The sequence below is a fragment of the Salmo trutta genome, chromosome 2 (assembly GCF_901001165.1).
Source record: "Salmo trutta chromosome 2, fSalTru1.1, whole genome shotgun sequence".
Lineage (NCBI taxonomy): Eukaryota > Metazoa > Chordata > Actinopteri > Salmoniformes > Salmonidae > Salmo > Salmo trutta.
In genome coordinates this window covers 34,882,327-34,904,364 of record NC_042958.1, presented here as the reverse complement: position 1 = coordinate 34,904,364, position 22,038 = coordinate 34,882,327, and the positions used below count along the sequence as shown (strand labels likewise).

Genomic DNA, 22,038 nt, shown 5'->3' with positions numbered 1-22,038 from the left:
AGACCTAAAAGCGTATTTCTTTCTTTATGATAGTGTTGTAGTGCCACATAGTGTTGTGGTAATGTTTCTCAATGGTCTTACGAGGGTTGACCAATGACTTTACACATTTTTTCAGACATTTATAACAACTAGAATGTGGTGGAGTAAAGATTGGTGTAGAGAACAAGATTGAGAACAAGATTGGTGTAGCTGCTACACGCTCCATATCTTCACATTTGAGTCATTTTGAGTAATTTAACACAGGGTTTTCCTGGGCACGTTTTTGTTGTAGCCGTATCACTACACAGTGAGTGTAGTGCTAGGGCAAAAAACGTGGACCCTAGTGGGGGCCCCAGGACCGAGTTTGGGAAACCCTGATTTAGCAGACACTGTCAGCAGAGTGACTTCCTGTCAGTGCGTTCAATTAAGGTAAGACAACCACATATCACAGTCATTGCAAGTGAAACCGTCCTCAAGTCTTTGTGAGTGTCGTCCTCCCACCTGTACAGATTGTGCGTAGAGGGGCTGTGTGTGTGTCTGTGTGTGGGCCTGGTTCCCCGCCGCTTCCCTCTTGTTCTTCCTGCGTCTCCGAGACCTCCTGACCTGGTCGCTCTGCATGCTGTCCTCTGCCTCGCTACTATCCCCAGTCACCTTGGGGTTAAAGTTCACATCCAGCGCCTCCGGGTGGAGCGGGTACGAGGGGAAGTTCTGGTGTTGATGATGATGATGGTGGTGGTACTGAGCCTGCTGGGGATGAAGATGCGGGTCCGAGTTAGGACCTTTTTTTCCCATCACGTTATGGAGGAGTTTGCGGGGGCGGGAGGAGGGTACCGACGAGGACTCTGAGTCAGAGTTGATGGTCTCAGTGTTGGTGTACTGGCCCGAGGAGGGCGAGGTGACCGGGAGGTGGACAGGGGTGTACGTCCACTCCGGGTCGTGTTGGGAGTCCGTGTAGTACGTCTCGTCTGAGAGTTTCCGCCGGAACTGGCGGAGTGCGGACCCCCAGCCCCCCTCGTCGTTCTCCTGATCGGAATCAGAGCCCATCTCGTCATAGGCCAAGACCACGCCAGACTCTTTCTCCAGGACGCTGAACACCAACGACTTTCTCTTGGCCAGCAGGCTGGGACGGGAGTGCTGAGAGCTCTGCAACGCAATCCAGTTCCCGTCAGGGCTCTGCAACACCGAAGACGCACCTGAACATACAAGCACAGACAAACATATAAAAACTTTACATGTGTGACAAACACAGCATTCTTCCTGTGAGCTAAGCGGTATGGAATTGTCCTGTTGCATGTAACATACTGTAGTTGACTGTACAAATAAGAGACGTGAAATGAGTGACATGTCTTTGCGTGTAACAGTTTGGACATGTCTCTGGGTTGAGTGTAGAGTGTTATGTGTCTGACTATCAGGAGGACTGCCATGGACGTGCCTCTGTCTCTAATGTGTGTGTGTGTGAGACTGTATGAAGGAGCCGTGTTTCAGTTTGTCTTACTGGAGTTGTCCAGGCGGTCCACACTCTTCCAGCTGGGCAGTGAGGACGCCCTGGCCGTCTCCTTCTTCAGAGAGGCGTAGTCCTGTACCCCGCCCCCTGCCCCCATTAGTGCCTCAGTGACCTTCTCTGGGGAGTCATCACTGGTCAGGGAGAATGCCGACCGCGACCTCTGTACACACGCGCGCAAAACACACAAAAATACAAACACATGTTAATGACATGCTACGCTTTTTAAAAACGACGAGTGCTGACAAGGTAACACAGAATGCTGGGGCTACCAGCCAAGGACAGCTTCAAATGGAACTGGCACAGCGGCAGAATTTTGTTCAGAGCAGCAATTTCCCACGCTTCCGTTCCAGACAAACAACATTTGAGGATTAGGTGGGAAAGATTTGCTTGTTTGGGTGGCTACGTGGATAACAGTGACTACGTGCTGTTTTTGACTGTTCCAACTGAACGGGGACTAGTTTGTTTGGTTAGAATCTCCGAAGGTATTCCAAGGAAATGGCAACTCGAGTTTGTGTTCCTCCGGGAGCCTGGTACATCGTAAGACTGACTTCCAGTGTGCGTCCCAACCAAATGGCACCCTATTCTAAATAGTGCACTACTTTTGACCCAGAGCCTTTCCATTTGGGACGACGTGCCAGTCACATGGATGTGATTCATATAAAGAGTCAGCAGGGGGCATCAGAGAACTACAATACGGACAAGAACAGCGGAGGAGGGACTCATCTCTGTTCACTGACATACACACTCCCTCTGAGCTCATTCATAGCCTGTGTGTGTGTGTGTGTGTGTGTGTGTGTGTGTGTGTGTGCGCATGACCGTATGTGTGCGCCTGTGTGTTTGTCTGCGCACACTTGTGTGTGTGTGTGTGTGTGTGTGTGTATAGAGAGCGTTGATAAAGGGAGCCCATCCCTCTGTGGACCAGGGAGTTGAGGAGAATCCCTGTGAATTCCGCAGCGCTTTGATCATGTGTGAATGTAACAGATTGGGAACGTGGCTTTGATTCCACACTGCTGCGCCTGCCTTACACCCACGGGACGATGACAAATCTCAGCAAGCTCCCCTCTGACTACCCATTTGAAATTCTGCCAGGCGTGTGTGTGTGTGTGTGTGTGTGTGTGTGTGTGTGTGTGTGTGTGTGTGTGTGTGTGTGTGTGTGTGTGTAGAGGTTTCCCAGGTAAGTTACTGTACAGCTCACAGGTACAAACCGGTGACAACCCTCAGTGGAAAAGCAATCATGCGAAAATCTGCCAATATAATGGAAACACTTAAGTAAATGAGGGACGCAAAGTATATTAAAAGCATGTGCTTCCACACAGGTGTGGTTCCTGAGTTAATTAAGCAATTAATATCCCATCATTCTTAGGGTCATGACCCCATAGGATGACATTGCCCCCATCCACGGGGCTATGCCCCCATCCACAGTCACCGAATGTCTTGATGAGCATGTAAACCATATACCATGGCTATCTCAGTCACCAGATCTCAATGGAATGGAATTTCTCACAGAAGAATGGTATCGCATCGCTCCAATAGAGTTCCAGACACTTGTAGAATCTATGTCAAGGTGCATTGAAGCTGTTCTGGCTCGTGGTGGCGCAACGGCACTTTATGTTGGCCTTTCATTTATGTTGGCAGCCAGCCCTCAACCCTGTCTGTCCTCATATCTCATCACTAGGGTCCTCATATCTCATCACTAGGGACAGGAGTTTTTCCTGTCCATGTGCCCTGACCAGGCCCCAGCTACAGACTATATTTAGGGCCTAGTTTTTCCTGGGTCAGGTCAAATGGTCAGGAAAAAGTGTAGTGTATTGTAGTGTAGTATAGTGGAGCTTACTGTATTGTAGTGTAGTATAGTATATTATAGTGGAGCTTACTGTATTATAGTGTAGTAAAGTATATTATAGTGGAGCTTACTGTATTGTAGTGTAGTATAGTATATTATAGTGGAGCTTACTGTATTGTAGTGTAGTATAGTATATTATAGTGGAGCTTACTGTATTGTAGTGTAGTATAGTATATTATAGTGGAGCTTACTGTATTATAGTGTAGTAAAGTATATTATAGTGGAGCTTACTGTATTGTAGTGTAGTATAGTATATTATAGTGGAGCTTACTGTATTATAGTGTAGTAAAGTATATTATAGTGGAGCTTACTGTATTGTAGTGTAGTATAGTATATTATAGTGGAGCTTACTGTATTATAGTGTAGTAAAGTATATTATAGTGGCGCTTACTGTATTGTAGTGTAGTATAGTATATTATAGTGGAGCTTACTGTATTGTAGTGTAGTATAGTATATTATAGTGGAGCTTACTGTATTGTAGTGTAGTATAGTGGAGCTTACTGTATTGTAGTATAGTATAGTGGAGCTTACTGTATTGTAGTGTTGTATAGTGGAGCTTACTGCATTGTAGTATAGTATAGTGGAGCTTACTGTATTGTAGTATAGTATAGTGGAGCTTACTGCAGTGTAATGTAGTATAGTGGAGCTTACTGTATTGTAGTATAGTGGAGCTTACTGTATTGTAGTGTAGTATAGTGGAGCTTACTGTATTGTAGTATAGTATAGTGGAGCTTACTGTATTGTAGTGTAGTATAGTGGAGCTTACTGTATTGTAGTGTAGTATAGTGGAGCTTACTGTATTGTAGTATAGTATAGTGGAGCTTACTGTATTGTAGTATAGTTTAGTGGAGCTTACTGCAGTGTAATGTAGTATAGTGGAGCTTACTGTATTGTAGTGTAGTATAGTATATTATAGTGGAGCGTACTGTATTGTAGTATAGTGGAGCTTACTGCAGTGTAACGTAGTATAGTGGAGCTTACTGCAGTGTAGAGTAGTATAGTGGAGTAGTATAGCCTAGTGTAGTGAGGTGCATTGCGTTGCAGTGTAGTGTAACGTAGTGAAGTGTAGTGTAATGTAGCGTAATATAGTGTAGTGTATTGCAGTGAAGTGAAGGGTAGTATAGTGTAGGGTAGCATTCGGTAGCAAACGGTAGTGTAGTGTAATGAAGTGTAGGGTAGGTAGTGTAGTGCAGCGTAGTGTACTGTAGAATACTGTAGTGTAGTGCGTTGCGGTTCAGTATAGTACAGTGTAACATAGCTTAGTGTAATGTAGTGTAGTAAAGTGTATTGTAGTGTAATGTAGTGCAGTTAAGTGTAACGTATAGTAATATAGCGCAGGGTAGCGTAGTGTAGTGTAATGTAACGAAGCAAAGTGTGTAGCGTAATGTAGCATTACGGAATGTAGCGTAGCATAGCCTAGTGTAGTGAGGGCTTCCACCCAGACTGACCCAGAGGGAGTAGGAGCTCTTGAGGTGGGCCTGGTTGGCCTGGGCCATGGTGCTGTGAGGGTGCTGGCTGGGGGAGGACAGCTCACTGCCCTGAGGCTGGCCCTGGCTCTGTCTCTGGGGCCACACAAAGTCATACTCTGTCTGCATCTCGGAATGCTTCCTCCTCTGGATGATCTGGGAGAGAGAAGGAGAGTGGGGGAGAGAGACAGATACAGAATGAAAGATGGCAATGCTAATGTGATGTGATGTCACCAAAAACTTCACACCAAACATAAAAGGTACTTTTTGTACGATGGTTGTGGCCAGTTCCTCTATAAGCTCTTCTTTGTGGTCCCGTAGGTAGCGAGCCTCATTCTGCTTCTCCTGCAACACAGAGACGTCAAAGCCCAGTCAGAACTACAGTAAAACAAGCTTTTCTACAAGCACTAAAACCAAACCTCATCCCAATAGCTCCAAACCAAAAGAGACAGAGAGAGAGGAGAGAAAGAGAGAGAGAGAGAGAGAGAGAGAGAGGGATGGATGGATGTATCGGGAGAGAAAGAAGGGAGGAAGAGAAGGAGTGTTGTCTCACCAAGCTGTCACTAAATTCCTCTGCGTTGGCGATGGCTTCCTCTATGGCCTCCTCAGCAACGCGCAGGGCAACCGTGAGGGTCTCTGCCATGCTGTGTCCTGCCAACACACGCACCAACACGTTTACTTACAGCCCTCTCAAGAGAGGTCATTACCTAAATGGCAGATTTAATTAGAGATACAGTATACTAGACAAACAAAACATTACCGTTGCAGAGAAAATGCAATTTGTGCTGTCTGAGTGTGTGCGTGTGCACGAGTCTCTCGCTCTCTCTCTGTGTGCGTGAGTCTCTCACTCTCTCTCTGTGTGCGTGTTGACTCATGTTAGGGCTGTGGTGGAGTGCTGCTGTGGTCACTCGTGTCAGGGCTGTGGTGACTCGTGTCAGGGCTGTGGTAGAGTGCTGCTGTGTTGACTCATGTCAGGGCTGTGGTGACTCGTGTCAGGGCTGTGGTGGTGTGCTGCTGTGGTGACTCGTGTCAGGGCTGTGGTGACTCGTGTCAGGGCTGTGGTGACTCGTGTCAGGGCTGTGGTGACTCGTGTCAGGGCTGTGGTGACTCGTGTCAGGGCTGTGGTGACTCGTGTCAGGGCTGTGGTGACTCATGTCAGGGCTGTAGTGACTCGTGTCAGGGCTGTGGTGACTCGTGTCAGGGCTGTGGTGACTCGTGTCAGGGCTGTGGTGACTCATGTCAGGGCTGTAGTGACTCGTGTCAGGGCTGTGGTGACTCGTGTCAGGGCTGTGGTGACTCGTGTCAGGGCTGTGGTAGAGTGCTGCTGTGGTGACCCGTGTCAGGGCTGTGGTAGAGTGCTGCTGTGATTACTGTGATTCACAAACACAAGTGGCCAACTGGGAGGGTCACAGACCTCTGGAACAAGAGGACCACACAGCAATGTGTATGTGTACTGCTGTGGCTATATGCAATAAGCTAGTATGATGAAACAGATATAGCTAGTATGACCATTAATCATTGGTTGGGTTCTATATGAGGTTGTGTACCTTCACTCTGCCTGTAGAAGGTTGAGTCACTGCCACAGACGCTGCCATCGTTGTCATTGCTTCCGTCGTGCACACTGCTTTCTACAGGGGAGACAGAGACAGAGTGAGAGAGATGCACAGAGAAAGAGAGAAAAGAAGGAGAGAAGAGCAAGCAATTCACTGCTTCTGCAGGGGAAACAGACACAGAGGTTAGAGGTCAGAGGTTAGCTACGGACTGTGCTGGGAGGAACCTCGGCTCACACTGAGAGAACCGGACCTCAGCCTCATCAGGAGAGGAGAGCAATGATATGAAACAGGAGGAAAGAGTAGAGCAGAGAACCTACGACACTGCTCCAATTCATTTCAACACATCCCTGAAACCATTCTTTCAGCCGTGTGTAGTGTACTGTAGTGTACGTGTGTGTGTATGAACCGTGGGTGTGTTCGCCTGTGTAGTGTCATCTCTTCATAAACCATACCCCATTGCAGAGGGCCATTTGTTGGCAGACATGTATCCCATAGGGCCATCTGTTATCTCCAGGAGGTCTTTCATTGACTTTTTAGTTCCTCTCACGGGAACAATCGACTTCCTTCAATTAGCAGCTAAGATCCACAGCTCTGGGACGAACACCAGTGATACAGCTGAAATGATCACCCTGCCACAGCCTGTGCCTCTGAAGTACTGGGCTGAAATGTGTGTGTGTGTGTGTGTGTGTGTGTGTGTGTGTGTGTGTGTGTGTGTGTGTGTGTGTGTGTAGAGGCTGTGACGACTTCAGCGGTGACACAAAACACTCGGAACCTAGCAGTGGGAGTCGCGGCAGGCCACTAGGACTCCTCTGAGTGTCTGTGTGCAGTGAGGCTGAAACTGCAGTGACATTTGGGACTAGGCGAGCAGACAGACTTGCTTGTGTTGGTCTGTCTGTCTGTAGTGGGACTCTGCTTGGTCAGGCATAGGACAGGTTGACTTGTGTTTTAACAGTTTTAGTCCTATCCAGCTTAGAGGGAGTGGTCAGTCTTTCAGTTCTTCTTTGATCCGACAAGAACTCCCACCAATGTAATCTTCATCATCGTCATCATCATCACTGTACTGTGTCCTCCCGGACTTCCTCTTCCTCCCCTGTTCCTCCTCCTCTTTCTGTCATCTTTCGACCACTCCTCTCTGGAGTATGTTTGTCCATTTGACGGCTTGTTTTTTCCCCCTCTGATAATAAGTGAGATTCGTGGCCCCACAACTCCACCACGGCATATGGTTTAAGTCAGCTTCCTGAATGCGTCTCGAACGCTTCAGGTCAGCTTCATTAAATGCCACTCCAAGGCCTCGCTCTCCTCTGCTCTGTTTTAGATGCAGGGTGTGTGTGTGTGTTTGTGTGCCTGCTCATTGTGGCTTAAAGGAGAGAGACAGCCAGCAACAACATGCAGTATATTACCCAGTATATTACCCAGGATAAATAAAGCCTGAAATCATGGATGCAGTAGGACGGGGAGATACACTGGCACCGCCGACGATGACCGCATCCTAATGAAGGAAATGGAGCAACAACAACGCCCTGTAAACAAACAGGATCACAGACTGTGTGGTATTTTGTTTACTGACACAGTGACACTTTTCTGTTTCTTTCTTTCGTTTTCTCACTTTCCTTCTCTTTTTGTCTACATCTCTCTCATTCACACACACACACACACACACACACACACACACACACACACACTTACTTTCTGAGGATGTGACAACTAGATGTATGGAAAAGTGAGTGATTCCCTGGGTAACAACAGTGACATTGTTGCAGGTGACCCTGTCTGTCATCTTTCACAGCAAGAACATGTCCAGCGCCTGACGCTTCACCGTCCAAGCAGACAGTCAGGCAGACAGTCAGACAGACAGTCAGACAGACAGTCAGACAGACAGACAGTCAGACAGACAGTCAGACAGACCGAACACGTGAAACCCGCAGATTTAACCATGACACAACACCCCGCCACGACATGCACTGTCATGACCCTCTCCTGAATCGTTTCGACCATCCTAAGCCTTCACGCCGAACAGAGCCCCTCCCCACCTGCACTGGGCGTGTCCTCCTCAAACCAGGAAGCTTACGTCATCTCATGTCAGTTTATTACCGAGAGATGGAGAGAGATCTATCTTCACTGTTCCTGTTTCATTTCTTCTCATTGACCACGGTCTCACCTTTTCCCCACAGACGGCTCGGGAGGGGAGTCACTCGATATCACCATGACTACCCTGCCGACGGCTACACCGGGCTGTGTGTGTGTGTGCGTGTGTGTGTGTGTGTGTGAGAGAGACACTCCTGTCGGTAAAGCTCTACTTAAAGGTGAAGTTCCTCCAGCAGCAGTCCAGACAGCTAGCTTTCAATTATACTAGAGCATCTGCCATCGCACGCTTTCCCAGCACACACACACGCACACGCACACGCACGCACACACACACGCACACACACACGCACACACACACACACACACACACACACACACACACACACACAACACACAGCTTTCAGCAATGACCGGGCCTTCATTTACACCATGACAGCTCACACACCAACAGTAAGAGAAAGAAAGACAGATGAATAGAGAGAGAGAGAGAAAGAGAGAGAGAGAGAGGGCGGGGGGATTGAGAGAGCCAGAGAGAGGAAGTGAGAGAGAGAACAAGCGAGAGAGGGAAAGAGAGAGAGAGAGTTTGTGAATGAGAAATGCACAGACTGGGAGTAAACCTGACTGCTCCATCTGCTGCATGTTGTAGTGAAACATACTGGCCACCAGGGACACTGCAGATCAGGTGCCATTAGGGGTGGAGAAGGGCATGGTGGATTTCTGTTCTGTTCTCCACCTACTAATTCTGTTCTGACACCGACAACGCCTCTACAATAGTGTGTGTGTGCGTGGTGGTTTTTGTGTGTCCTTAAACCTCTTCAAACGTCTGACAGACAGTTAGTGACAGATTAATGTGTCTTTCACATCAGAGTCACTTAAGGTCACATCATGACATCACCTCAGGCTTCTGTGGGACCGTAGCACTACGCTATGCCATCCCATAAACAAACAAGCACACACACACATACATACACACACACAAACCCGTGCGTGCACACGTATGGACACACACAAAAACACAAATGTGCATAAACACATACACACAAACAAACATGCACACACAATCCATTCACAAAAACACACACACAACTACTCAAGTCCTGACAGACATATCGCAGATACACTCCTGGTGCCACATGTCACCAATGTGACAGCGTTTGGCATTGCATGTTTCGCCACAGACACACACACACACACACATTTCAGGACAGGGCTGTGTGTGAGTCACTAATGTTCTAAGACCAGAGACAGCAGCAGGAAGCAGGAGAGAGACAACCAAGGTCAACAGTCACTGATTCACTGGGTTGTCTAAGGCTATACGTATAGTACCTATAGTACAACCACAAGGCACTCACCGAACCAAATGATATCATGGTATTTGTCACGTTTCAGGCCGACTACATTGTAGCCACTGCATTGCATGAAGCAATGGTTGCGTGTCACGCCGCTGACTGTGCAGTCAGGCATCAGATTGCTAAATCCTATTGTCGGGATAGCTCATAATGTTAAACGCCTGTCCAGGCGTGGTGCGATCTGGCAGGCGTCTGCAATGTAGTCAGCCTGGAATGCGGCCATCGTGTTTGTTTGACTTCACTTCCCACGGGACCACAATTTGTTGAGTCAACATTGTTTCCACATCATTTCGCCGTACCTTATCGAAACGATCACGTTCCATCAGCGTTGCATCACTGAATTCATGTTTGTTGACATCACAATCAAATATCAATCAAGGCTGGATGTTGATCTGATGTTGGAGTCCCTAAGATTGTGCCGACGGAGAAGGGCGACATCTGACGAGTTCAAACCCAACTTTGCTATATAGTGACTTCAATTAATCATGTTTATCTTTACTTTTTTGTACAGAAAGTTCATAGTATTATCACATATGAACCCCAAGCACTTCTGGACATCAGATCGACAGCTACTAACCTCGATTTCGACTTCAAATATGACTTCAACCGACTCAGCTGTTCCACTGTTCATACCGGACCCTATTCCTTTGTTCCATGAGCTACCAAAACACTGCAGGCATAGATGGGGGAGACGAGGTGGATTCCTGGTGAAATTGAGGTGGAGAGAAAACCAAATGGCGATCCCCTCCGTTCTATTGGCAAATGTCCAGTCACTGGAGAATAAGACGGATGAGTTTTGTTCGAGAGTCTCCCATCAGAGAGACTTGAAAAGCTACAATACTGTGTCTTACTGAAACGTTGCTGGATGATGATGGTATGCACGTACAGTAGTACTCTGTGGATTCTCCATGCAGCGACTGGATCGGACTGCGGCTTTGGGGAAGTCGAAAGGAGGTGGAATGTGTTTTTTATAAATAACAAATGGTGTGCTGCTTCAGGTGTGAAGGAAATCTGGAGCTTTTGCTCACCTGATATAGAACACCTCATGGTAAGCTGCAGACCCTTTTATCTACCAAGAGAGTTCTCATCCGTAATTATCACCGCTGTCTACATCCCTCCACAAGCCAACAGCACTCTGGCACTCAACAAACTGTATGGGGCCTTAAACAAGAAACCGCTCACCCAGAGATAGCGTTTCTGGTGGGTGGAGACTTTAACAAGGGGAGACTTAAAACCCTCCTACCTCACTTCTACCAACACGTCTCCTGCACCACTAAGGGTGCTAAAACTCTAGAGCACATTTATTCCACCCACAGAAACGCATACAAATACATACTCCCTCGTCCTCCCTTCAGCAAATCTGACCATGACTCCATTATCCTGCTTCTTGTTTACAGACAAAAACTCAAACAGGAAGTACCAGTGGCAGGGCTTGCAGATTATAATGGGTTACAAAAGGAAACCCAGACTTGAGTTGCCCAGCAATGCATAACTCCCAAATGAGCTAAATGCCTTTTGTGCTCGCTTCGAGGAATATAACACTGTGCCTTGCGTGAAAGCCCCTGTATTTTTCGGATGACTGTGTGACCTCGGTCTCCGTGGCCGATGTGAGCTAAATGTTTAAACAGGTTAACAATCACAAGGTCGCCGACAAAATACCAGGGACCATTCTCAAAGTATGCGGAGATCAGCTGGCAAGTGTCTCACAGACATTTTCAAATCTCTCCTTGTCCCAGTCTGTAACCCCAACACGTTTCAAGCTGACCACCATTGTCCCTGTTCCCAAGAGCTCCAAGGTAACCTGCCTAAATTTCCATCTGTAATTATGAAGTGCTTTGAAAGGCTGGTCATGACACACATCAACACCATCTCAGACACCGTAGACCCACTCTAATTCACATAACGCCCCAACGCAACTGTACTTAACACTGCCCTCTCCCACCTGGACAAGAGGGGAAATAACTATGTGAAAAGGCTGTTCATAGACTATAGCTCAGCGTTCAACACCATAGTCCCCTCCAAGCTCATCTCTAAGCTAGGGACCCTGGGACTGAAACCCTCCCTCTGCAACTGGATCCTGGACATCCTGATGGGCCGGTCCCAGGTGGTAAGGGTAGGCAAAACAACACCTCCACCACGCTGACCGTCAAGACGAGGGCCCCTCAGGGTTGTGTGCTTCGTCCCCTCGGGGACTCCCTGTTCAGCCACGACTGCGTGGTGGTAGGCCTGATTACCGATGGCGATGAGTCAGCCTAAAGGGAGGTCAGAGACTTAGCAGTGTGGCGCCAGCACAACAACCTCTCCCTCAACGTCAGTAAGACCAAGGAGCTGATCGTAGACTATAGGAGAAAGAGGGGAGAGCACGCCCCCATCCACATCGATGACGGGGCTGTTGTGGAGTGGGTCGAGAGCTTCCTTCGGGTCCACATCACTAAGGACTTAACATGGTCCACACACACCCGCACAGTCATGAAGAGGGCACGACAACTCCTCTTCCCCCCTCAGGAGGCTGAAAAGATTTGGCATGGGCCCTCAGATCCTCAAAAAGTTCTACAGCTGCACCATTGAGAGCATATTAACTTGCTGCATCCCCACTTGTAATGGCAAATGCACCACCTTTGACTGCAAAGCGCTACAGAGGGTGGTGCGGACAGCCCAGTACATCACTGGGGCCGATTTTCCTGCCATCCAGGACCTCTATATCAGGCTGTGTCACAGGACGGCCCGAAAAATTGCCAAAGACTCCAGTCACCCAAACCATAGACTACAGCCACACCAGTTGCCACACCAGTGGTATTCGGCGCATGGAACAATAAAATCTAACAGGAGTTGTAATGATTTGGGAATGTTATCTTGTGGTTCTGTGAATGTTATCACGTTGTTCTCCATAAACATTTATGGTGTGCCACTATCCCAGGGATGCTATCTTGCTTGTGCTGTAAAACATTACAGTAGTTTGTGCGTGTGGGTGTATTAAACCTAGACAGCATTAAGTAGAGTTTGTTCTTTTCACTGTGTGGTGCTGGCTCTGTTTGACAATTCCCGGGCCACACTGAGGCTGGAAAGCAGAGACCTCTAGGACACACATACGAACAGACACATGCAAACATGCCCGCACACAGAACAAGCTGTTCTCTCTCATTCTCTAATACAGAGAGTGGGATTTTTAGAGGTGATAAGGACTGGCTGTTTCTTAGGCTGTGTTTAGACAGGCAGCCCAATTCTGATCTTTTTTATTCACTAAATGGTCTTCTGATTAAATCAGATCAGCTTGGAAAAAGATTGGATGTGAAAAGATAGGCAGCCATAGCGTGTCAGAGCTGGCATGCATCCCAAATGTCACCCCATTTCCTCTATACTCTAGTGCACTACTTTAGACCAGAGCCCCATACAGAATAGCCATTTGGGACGCATGCAGGAAAACATGATGCGCTCTCTTTGACAGTGTGTTGATTGCTTAGTGAAAGTATTGCTTGAGTCAACGTGTTGCATTTCCGAAAAAAGCAATCCCATAGCTGTCACATAGCGCGTACAAACACGGCTCAAACTTTCCACATCTTTCGATAAATACTGAACAAAAATAGACCTTGGTGAGAATTGGTAAACATAGATCTTTTCAAATAGCCTATTGTCCATAGATAGACAGGTCTAGGATGAATGTGTAAGTCTAGGATGACGGGTCTAGGGTTGAGTGTGTAGAGTAGTAGGGTATATGTGGTTGGAGGGAGACCCTGACATATTGCATGTGACTCCCTTCATCTCTTCTCCAATGCTTTGGGTTATACATGGCCCATTGTGTGGCTGCTCCGACCAACCCTTTATCAATGTTTAAAACGAGCACACACGTATGGACGAACGGACACTCGCACACAAAGGCAGGAACAGACGCGCACACACACACAGGTCCCTAGGGCCACATCCATATAAGTTCAGCAGAAGTCTGCTTGTAGGTCACACGGATCTCAAATGTCACTGTATACGACGGACTTGAAAAGGTACAAATACCTCAAGTTTAAGTTCCAGCCATGTTGGAGTGAAGGTCTCCCATCATTCTCAAGGGGAAGTGGCGCAGTTCACCCAAAAATTACAAAATAACGTATTGGTTTCGTTTCCCTGTAAGCAGTTTATGGATAAGGTAAGACGGCAATCAGTGCTTTGGTTTTCTTTACCGAGCCACTGTTTCCAAATCCTCACTTCTTAGCATTTTTTTCCCAAAAACCATGAGTCGAAGTCTTGTTCTGCTTACAGGGTACAGACACCAGTATATCATTTTATAATTTGGGTGAACTATCCCTTTAAAATGGCAATGGCGTTAAAACTAACCTTCATTTACCTGTGATTTTCAAGTGGACGGAAAGTGATCTATTACTTTCAAATCCTATCTTCTCTTTTTCGAAGGCGTTTGACTTTTCCTCTAGTTTGTCAAAAGCTCCTCAACTCAAACCAACAGCTGCAGTCAAATAGATCTCCCCACTTTCAGATCAATCGAGGTATAGTTTTTTATGTCAATAAAATGTGCCTTCATACATTGTGGGCTCAGATCAGTGGTGTAAAGTACTTAAGTAGTACTTTAAAGTATTTTTACTTAAGTCGTTTTTTGGGGGGCATCTGTACTTTACTTTACTATTTATATTTTTGACAACTTCTACTTTTACTTCACTACATTCCTAAAGAAAATAATGCACTTTTTACTCCATACATTATCCCTGACACCCAAAAGTACTTGTTACATGTTGACAAGAAAATGGCCCAATTCACGCACTTATCAAGAGAACATCACTGTTCATCCCTACTGCCTCTGATCTGGAGAACTCACTAAACAAATGCTTAGTTTGTAAATTAATGTCAGAGTGTGTTGTAGTGAGCCCCTGGCTATCCGTAAATAAATAAAAAACAAGAAAATGTGCCATCTGGTTTGCATAATATAAGGAATTTGAAATGATGAATACATTTACTTTTACTTTTGATAGCTCAGTACATTTTAGCAATTCCATTTACTTTTGATACTTAAGTATATTTAAAAGCAAATACTTTTAGACTTTTCCTCAAGTAGTATTTAACTGGGTGACTTTCACTTTTACTTGAGTCATTTTCTATGAAGGCATCTTAATTTTACTCAAGTATGACAATTTAGTACTTTTTCCACCACTGGCTCAGATGAATATCCAGTATTTCTACAGCACCATGGCCTTGACCCATTATGGGTACATCTTTACAATCCCTTTTCAATCTAATATACGAGGAGGGGGAGGAGGGAGAGCACACTCAGAATGGTGAGGAGGACATTCTCAGGGACAACACACATGGCCGCACAAACACGCACGCGTCAGTACGGTGTGATGCAGTGGTGCGTGTTTGTGACTCTCATGCAGTATAATCTGTTCAGCTCATCTGAAATGGGAGCCCGGCGGCAGCTAGCAGCTAATCCTATTTTGTCCCTGTGTGATATAAGAGTGGCAGTGAGAGGAGGAGAGAGGGAAGGGGAGGATAGGGGATCAGATGGGGACAGCTGGGAAGACAGATTGGACAGGAGGGCCTTTTGGACTGTACAGTGACACAGACAGACAGTGGAACTGATTGGACCAACAGCTACCAGTCAGGTGGACAAAGAGTCACCAGTCAACACAACAGTAGTGGAGCTTTGATACTCCTAATGCTTCAAACAGTGATATACAGTACCAGTCAAAAACACCTACTCATTCAAGGGTTTTTCTTTATTTTGACTATTTTCTATATTGTAGAACAAAAGTGAAGACATCAACACTATGAAATAACACATATGGAATCATGTAGCAACCCAAAAAGTGTTATATACAAAAATATATTTTATATTTGAGATTCTTCAAAGTAGCCACCCTTTGCCTTGATGACAGCTTTGAACACACTTGGCATTCTCTCAACCAGCTTCACCTGGAATAACTTGCAATAGTCTTGAAGGAGTTCTCACATATGCTGAGCACCTGTTGGCAGCTTTTCCTTCACTCGCTGCAGAATGCTGTGGTAGCCATGCTGGTAAAGTGTGCCTTGAATTCTAAATAAATCACAGAGAGTGTCACCAGCAAAGCTCCCCCACACCATCACACCTCCTCCCCCATGAGTCACGGTGGGAACCACACACGTTGAGATCATCCGTTCACCTACTCTGCGTTTCACAAAGACACGGCGGTTGGAACCAAAAATCTCAAATTTGAACTCAGACCAAAGGACAGATTTCCACCGGTCTAATGTCCATTGCTCGTGTTTCTTGGCCCGAGCAAGTCTCTTCTTCTTATTGGTATCCTTTAGTAATGGTCTCTTTGCAGCAATTCGACCATGAAGGCCTGATTCCCACAGTCTCATCTGAACAGTTGATGTTGAGATGTGTCTGTTACTTGAACTCTGAGAAGCATTTATTTGGGCTGCAATTTCTGAGGCTGGTAACTCTAATGAACTTATCCTCCTTCAGCAGAGGTAACTCTGGTTCTTCCTTTCCTGTGGCGGTTCTCATGAGAGCCAGTTTCATCCTAGCGCTTGATGGTTTTTGCGACAGCACTTATTTGAGCTGTTCTTGCCATAATATGGACTTGGTCTTTTACCAAATAGGGTTATCTTCTGTATACCAACACAACTGATTGGCTCAAAAGCATTAAGGAAAGAAATTCCACAAATGATCTTTTAACAAGGCACACCTGTTAATTGAAATATGTTCCAGGTGACTGCCTCATGAAGCTGGTTGAGAGAATGCCAAGAGTGTGCAAAGCTGTCATCAAGACAAAGGGTGGCTACTTTGAAGAATCTCAAATATATTTTGATTTGTTTAACACTTTTTTGGTAACTACATGATTCCATATGGGATATTTCATAGTTTAGAAAAGAGTAAATGTAGAAAACAGTCAAAATAAAGAAAAACCCTGGAATGAGTAGGTGTGTCCAAACTTTTGACTGGTACTGTAACTGCTATGAGTAGCAGCTGCTCCGGAAGGCTGGCGAAGAAAATACAGTGGCCCTATTCCTGCCACGACGAGCACTATTAGCACTGCCACTAATAGTAAGGCTTAACGGCCACGTTGGACACTTTTGACAACGCCAGCCTGTTCCACATCAGCATTGGAAGTCAGGGAGGTGTACCCCTCTGTTCAATCACCTCATCCCTTTAAAGGGTCAATCTGGGATTTGAAAATACATTTTTTGGAACTTTTAAATTGTTGATATAGAGAGCTATTAATTATTGACGTATATAAAACTTTTAAAAACCCCAAGGCACCGCTGTTGTTGTTTGAATTCCAGATTGCCCCTTTAAACCGCTGTGCTATACCACAGTAACATCCCCTAACTGTATACACTCCCTCTGACCAGGCTGGTGAGGGTAGGGGGAAACAATGGCATCTGGATTATGAGAGGATGAGGGCAGATAAAACGTGTCTCCACTGTTCCCACAGCAGGAACTAATCATTCAGAGGCCAAAGTGGCCCAGGCCACTGAGGGGATTATGACCCAGCCAGCAGAGCAGCTGCCGCCCCATCACCACCACCCCACCCAGGCCGAGCAGCATGGCCACTCTCTTCTCTCCCCCATTAGGCTTACTGAGCAGCAGCCTTAACGCTTGCTGTCTGCTAATATTACACAAGGATTACCCCTCTCAAACCTCAGGGATTAGTACCATCTACTGTGTCCAGGAGGCTGGCCAGTGGTGGATTATGAGTGTGTTGAGGTATGAAAGAGAGATGACGTGTGTGGGGGAAGTGGGGTGAGGGAGTGAGTGTGTGGGTAGAAAAAGAGAATGTTTGTGTGTGTGTGTGTGTGTATGTGTGTGTGAGACAGTCGGTGTTAGAGCAAAAGCGGGGCTGTGTATATCCAATGGCCATTGGTTCTGTTTCTCACCACGTGACTTGTGAGGAAAGTGACTGTGGTTCTCTCTACTGCATGTGCGCGAGTGGAAATGTGACGCGAGACCTTTTGCCCCTGTTAAGTTACTGACTGAGAGCTATTAATGCGCATTAACCAACATAGCACATATAATGGGCCAGGCAGCAGTATAGACAGGGGCCGTAGAAGCCCAGAGAGATATTTAGTCATTAAATTAAGCTGGACCAAGGCACTCTTCATATAATTAAAATACTTTTTTTGGGGTGGAATGTTCGATAGATTTTTCAAACTCCGGAGATATGACACTGTTCCGCACAGGAAGACAGAGAGAGAGTTTGCTTTGGACTGACGCAGTCATGAAAGGCCACGAGGAGGCTTTTACATGTACCTGGTAGATCCAAGATGCCTCCTCTCTCCACTACGTGATTCCTGTAGAGCGTCTTCAGAACCTTGGCACTGCCGAACCTCTTGAAGCGGCTCTTCACATTGTTATAGTACCATTCTAGAGACTGGGTCCTCAATATCCTGGAGAGGAGGAGAGAGAGAGAGGAGAGAGGAGGGGAGAGAGAGAGAGAGAGAGAGAGAGAGAGAGAGAGAGAGAGAGAGAGAGAGAGAGAGAGAGAGAGAGAGAGAGAGAGAGAGAGAGAGAGAGAGAGAGAGAGAGAGAGAGAGAGAGAGAGAGAGAGAGAGAGCGAGAGAGAGAGCAGGGAGAGAGAGAGGAAAGAGAGAGAGAGAGCAGGGAGAGAGAGAGCAGGGAGAGAGAGAGCAGGGAGAGAGAGAGAAGGAGAGAGAGAGAAGGGAGAGAGAGCAGGGAGAGAGAGCAGGGAGAGAGAGCGACAGAGAGAAGGGAGAGAGAGAAGAGAGCAGGGAGAGGGAGAGAGAGAAGGGAGAGAGAGCGAGAAGGGAGAGAGAGCGAGAAGGGAGAGAGAGCGTAAAGGGAGAGAGAAGGGAGAGAGGGGAGAAGGAGAGAGAGGGAGAGGAGAGAGGAGAGAGAGCGAGAAGGGAGAGAGAGCGAGAAGGGAGAGAGAGAAGAGAGAAGGGAGAGAGAAGGGAGAAGGGAGAGAGAGGGAGAGAGAGCGGAGAAGGGAGAGAGAGCGAGAAGGGAGAGAGAGCGAGAAGGAGAGAGAGCGAGAAGGGAGAGAGAAGGGAGAGAGAGGGAGAAAGGGAGAGAGAGCGAGAAGGGAGAGAGAGCGAGAAGGGAGAGAGAGCGAGAAGGGAGAGAGAAGGGAGAGAGAGCGAGAAGGGAGAGAGAGCGAGAAGGGAGAGAGAGCGAGAAGGGAGAGAGAGAGCGAGAAGGGAGAGAGAAGGGAGAGAGAGGGAGAAGGGAGAGAGAGCGAGAAGGGAGAGAGAGAGAGAAGGGAGAGAGAGTCAGTGAAATTAAACATGGCACAGTAAAGAGGACGGAGAAAAAGCATAAAGAATCCAAGAAAAATGCCTAATCACGGCCGAGTCATACTTTGGCACAGCGTCAACAAAGCCATGTGAAAACTCTGTTTAATTTGATGTCTCCGTGTTACTGTGGCATAGCGATAACTAGTGCTTATCTCTTTCAGACAACGCTCTGGGAAACAAACTCTTTCCCTTGTGAACAGAAGTCAGTGAGAGAAAGCTGGCTTCGGTCCTGTTCCCCATCCATGGGCTGCATCTCAAAATGGCACCCTTTTCCCCTACTTACATTACAATGAGCCCGTCCTCCTATAGCTCCTCCCACCAGCCTCCTCTGAAACCTATAGGGCTCTGGTCAAAAGTAGTGCGCTATATAAGGGTAGAGGATGCCATTTGAGATGCAACCCATGGTGCTATGCCACCACGACTGGCATTGTATTTACTGAGCCGTGTAAGCAGTCAAGCAGTCAACAGTCCCATTCACAGCCCCTCTCCAGCACTTCTATGCAAATAATTGCCTTGTTAATCCGATGATCCAATGCCATTTGAGGGTATTGTGTGTGTGTGTGTGTGTGTGTGTGTGTGTGTGCAGTTCATTCGGAAAGTATTCAGACCCCTTGACTTTTTCCACATTTTGTTACGTTACAGCCTTATTCTAAAATGGATATATATATATATATATATATATATAAATAAAATGTTTATAACTTTACCAAAAATTCTAAAAACCTGTTTTTGCTTTGTCATTATGGGGTATTTATTGTTTGTAGATTGATGAGGTAAAAAAATGATTTAATAAATTTTAGCATAAGGCTGTAACGTAACCAAATGTAGAAAAAGTCAAGGGGTCTGAAAACTTTCAAATGCACTATGTGTTGTGTATTGACTGTGCGTGAATGTGTATTGTGTGAGTATGTATTTTATTTTTTAGTAGTAGGCAAGTCAGTTAAGAAAAAATTCTTATTTACAATGACGGCCTACGTCGGCCAAACCCTCCCCTAACCCGGCCAACTGTGCGCCGCCCTATGGGACTCCCAATAACGGTCGGTTGTGATACAGCCCGGGTTCAAACCAGTGTCTGTAGTGACGCCTCTAGCACTGAGATACAGTGCCTTAGACCGCTGCACGTGCGTTTTGTGTGTGTGTGTGATGGGATGCCCCATCCTTTTCCCCATGGCCTGGTGTGGATCTGGAGCCGGTATGTGCTTGAAGGAGCGTTAGCTGCTCATACTGACCCGACTGCTGTGGCCTGTGTGTTATGTAAGCAGTCATTTATGTTGGAGTGTGTTTTGGTTTACGAAACATGACGAAAGCGCTCGCCTTGCGCCAGTGTTCCATCGGATTGCGTGAATCTCTGCCAACTTCGTGTTTAATCTCTCCCAAACCGACGGCCGCCCTATTTCTTTCACACCGTGGAAAAACCCTTGTCACACACTGTTCACGTAATGACGGACAAAACGTACTCACACAAGCACACACACACACTACATACACCGAGTGCTGTGCCTTATATGTTTTTTCATTCTATATCGGGGTGGTTTCTGCATAGAAAAGTGTTGCATGGGCTGTTTTTTCATTCTATATCGGGGTGGTTTCTGCATAGAAAAGTGTTGCATGGGCTGTTTTTTCATTCTATATCGGGGTGGTTTCTGCATAGAAAAGTATTGGATGGGCTGTTTTTTCATGTCGCCTATGTCCAAGTCCACCCCCCCTGACAATTTTTTTTTTAATAATAATAATTTGAAAATAATTTTTGTGATGGAAAAACTTTTTGGGGTGTAAACTTAAACCAGATATGCAGTCTATACTGTAGATAAGCATAAGCCATGGCAAAATGTGTAGAATCGCAGGAAATGTGCTTTAAAACAGCGACAATGTGTCATTGCGGCTAGCAGGAGGGCCTCGAAAATGTTTGGTCAGTGACCGCACCATAGGCCATGCCCATGGCCCCGCTCATCGCCAGAGGCCCATTTTGATCCAGAAGAAAACCTGTATATAGGTTATATATATAATTATATCCCTCACTGCCCTGATGGAAGTGAGTCAGAGTGTGTGTGTGTGTGCCAGACATCAGTGTGTGTGTGTGTGTGCCAGACATCAGTGTTTGTGTATGTGCCAGACATCAGTGTGTGTGTGTGTGTGTGTGTGTGTGTGTGTGTGCCAGGCAGCAGTATGTGTGTCTCTATGCCAGCATGAGACAAACCAGATACATACAGTATATACTCTGCTAATAGAGGAATCATGAGTGCCTTTGAAGGTCCTTGGGTTTTGTAGGCTCTCATCCCTCCCTCCCTCTGTTCTCTGTGGACTTATTATCCTCCTCTCCCTCTATCAGCTGGCCCGCCAAACGCGCCGGCCTCCTTAATTCACACCCGAGGTAACCCAGGTTCCAGTAATGGCTGCCGGGAGCAAGCGAGAGCAGAGCGCCCAACTGAAAAGGCCCGGCTGGTTTTTATCTCTGGCTACTTGCTTCTCTTCTGCACAGCCAAACAGGAAATAAATGAACTCAGACGAGCAACTGAAGAGAAACAGGGGAGAAATACACATGGTTTCTGTGCGATAAGGCTTAAAGTGACACCGAAGTTGAACTAGGACCCCAGGAGGTATACACTGAGGGTACGAAACACTTGAGTTGATTTCTCCATGAGACAGACTGACCAGGTGAATCCAGGTGAAAGCTAAGATCCCTTGTTGAGGTCACTTGTTAAATCCACTTCAAAATCAGTGTAGATGAAGGGGAGGAGACAGGTTAAAGAAGGATTTTTAAGCCTTGAGACAATTGAGGCATACACTACATGACCAAAAGTATGTGGACACCTGCTCGACGAACATCTCATTCCAAAATCATGGGCATTAATATGGAGTTGGTTCCCCCCTTTGCTACTATAACAGCCTCCTCTCTTCTGGGAAGGTTTTCCACTAGATGTTGGAACATTGCTGCAGGGACTTGCTTCCATTCAGCCACAACAGCATTAGTGAGGTCGGGCACTGATGTTGGGTGATTAGGCCTGGCTTGCAGTCGGCATTC

General features: G+C 46.6%; 1 protein-coding gene across 5 annotated transcripts in view; it reads right to left on the bottom strand.

The window, feature by feature from the left end:
* The window catches only part of LOC115154425 (rab effector MyRIP-like), a 171,998-nt gene that overhangs the window by 13,120 nt on the left and 136,840 nt on the right, over positions 1–22,038 (bottom strand). For 4 of the 5 annotated variants that reach the window (XM_029700621.1, XM_029700657.1, XM_029700629.1 and 1 more), the window contains exons 4-10: positions 18,013–18,149; positions 6,340–6,420; positions 5,346–5,443; positions 5,057–5,137; positions 4,775–4,948; positions 1,475–1,643; positions 481–1,172 (exon numbers count right to left, since the gene is read on the bottom strand). In XM_029700621.1, the coding sequence (XP_029556481.1) occupies positions 481–1,172; positions 1,475–1,643; positions 4,775–4,948; positions 5,057–5,137; positions 5,346–5,443; positions 6,340–6,420; positions 18,013–18,149 (1,432 nt within the window). The remainder of the gene's footprint in view (positions 1–480; positions 1,173–1,474; positions 1,644–4,774; positions 4,949–5,056; positions 5,138–5,345; positions 5,444–6,339; positions 6,421–18,012; positions 18,150–22,038) is intronic. The other variant, XM_029700638.1, reaches the window with a different exon arrangement.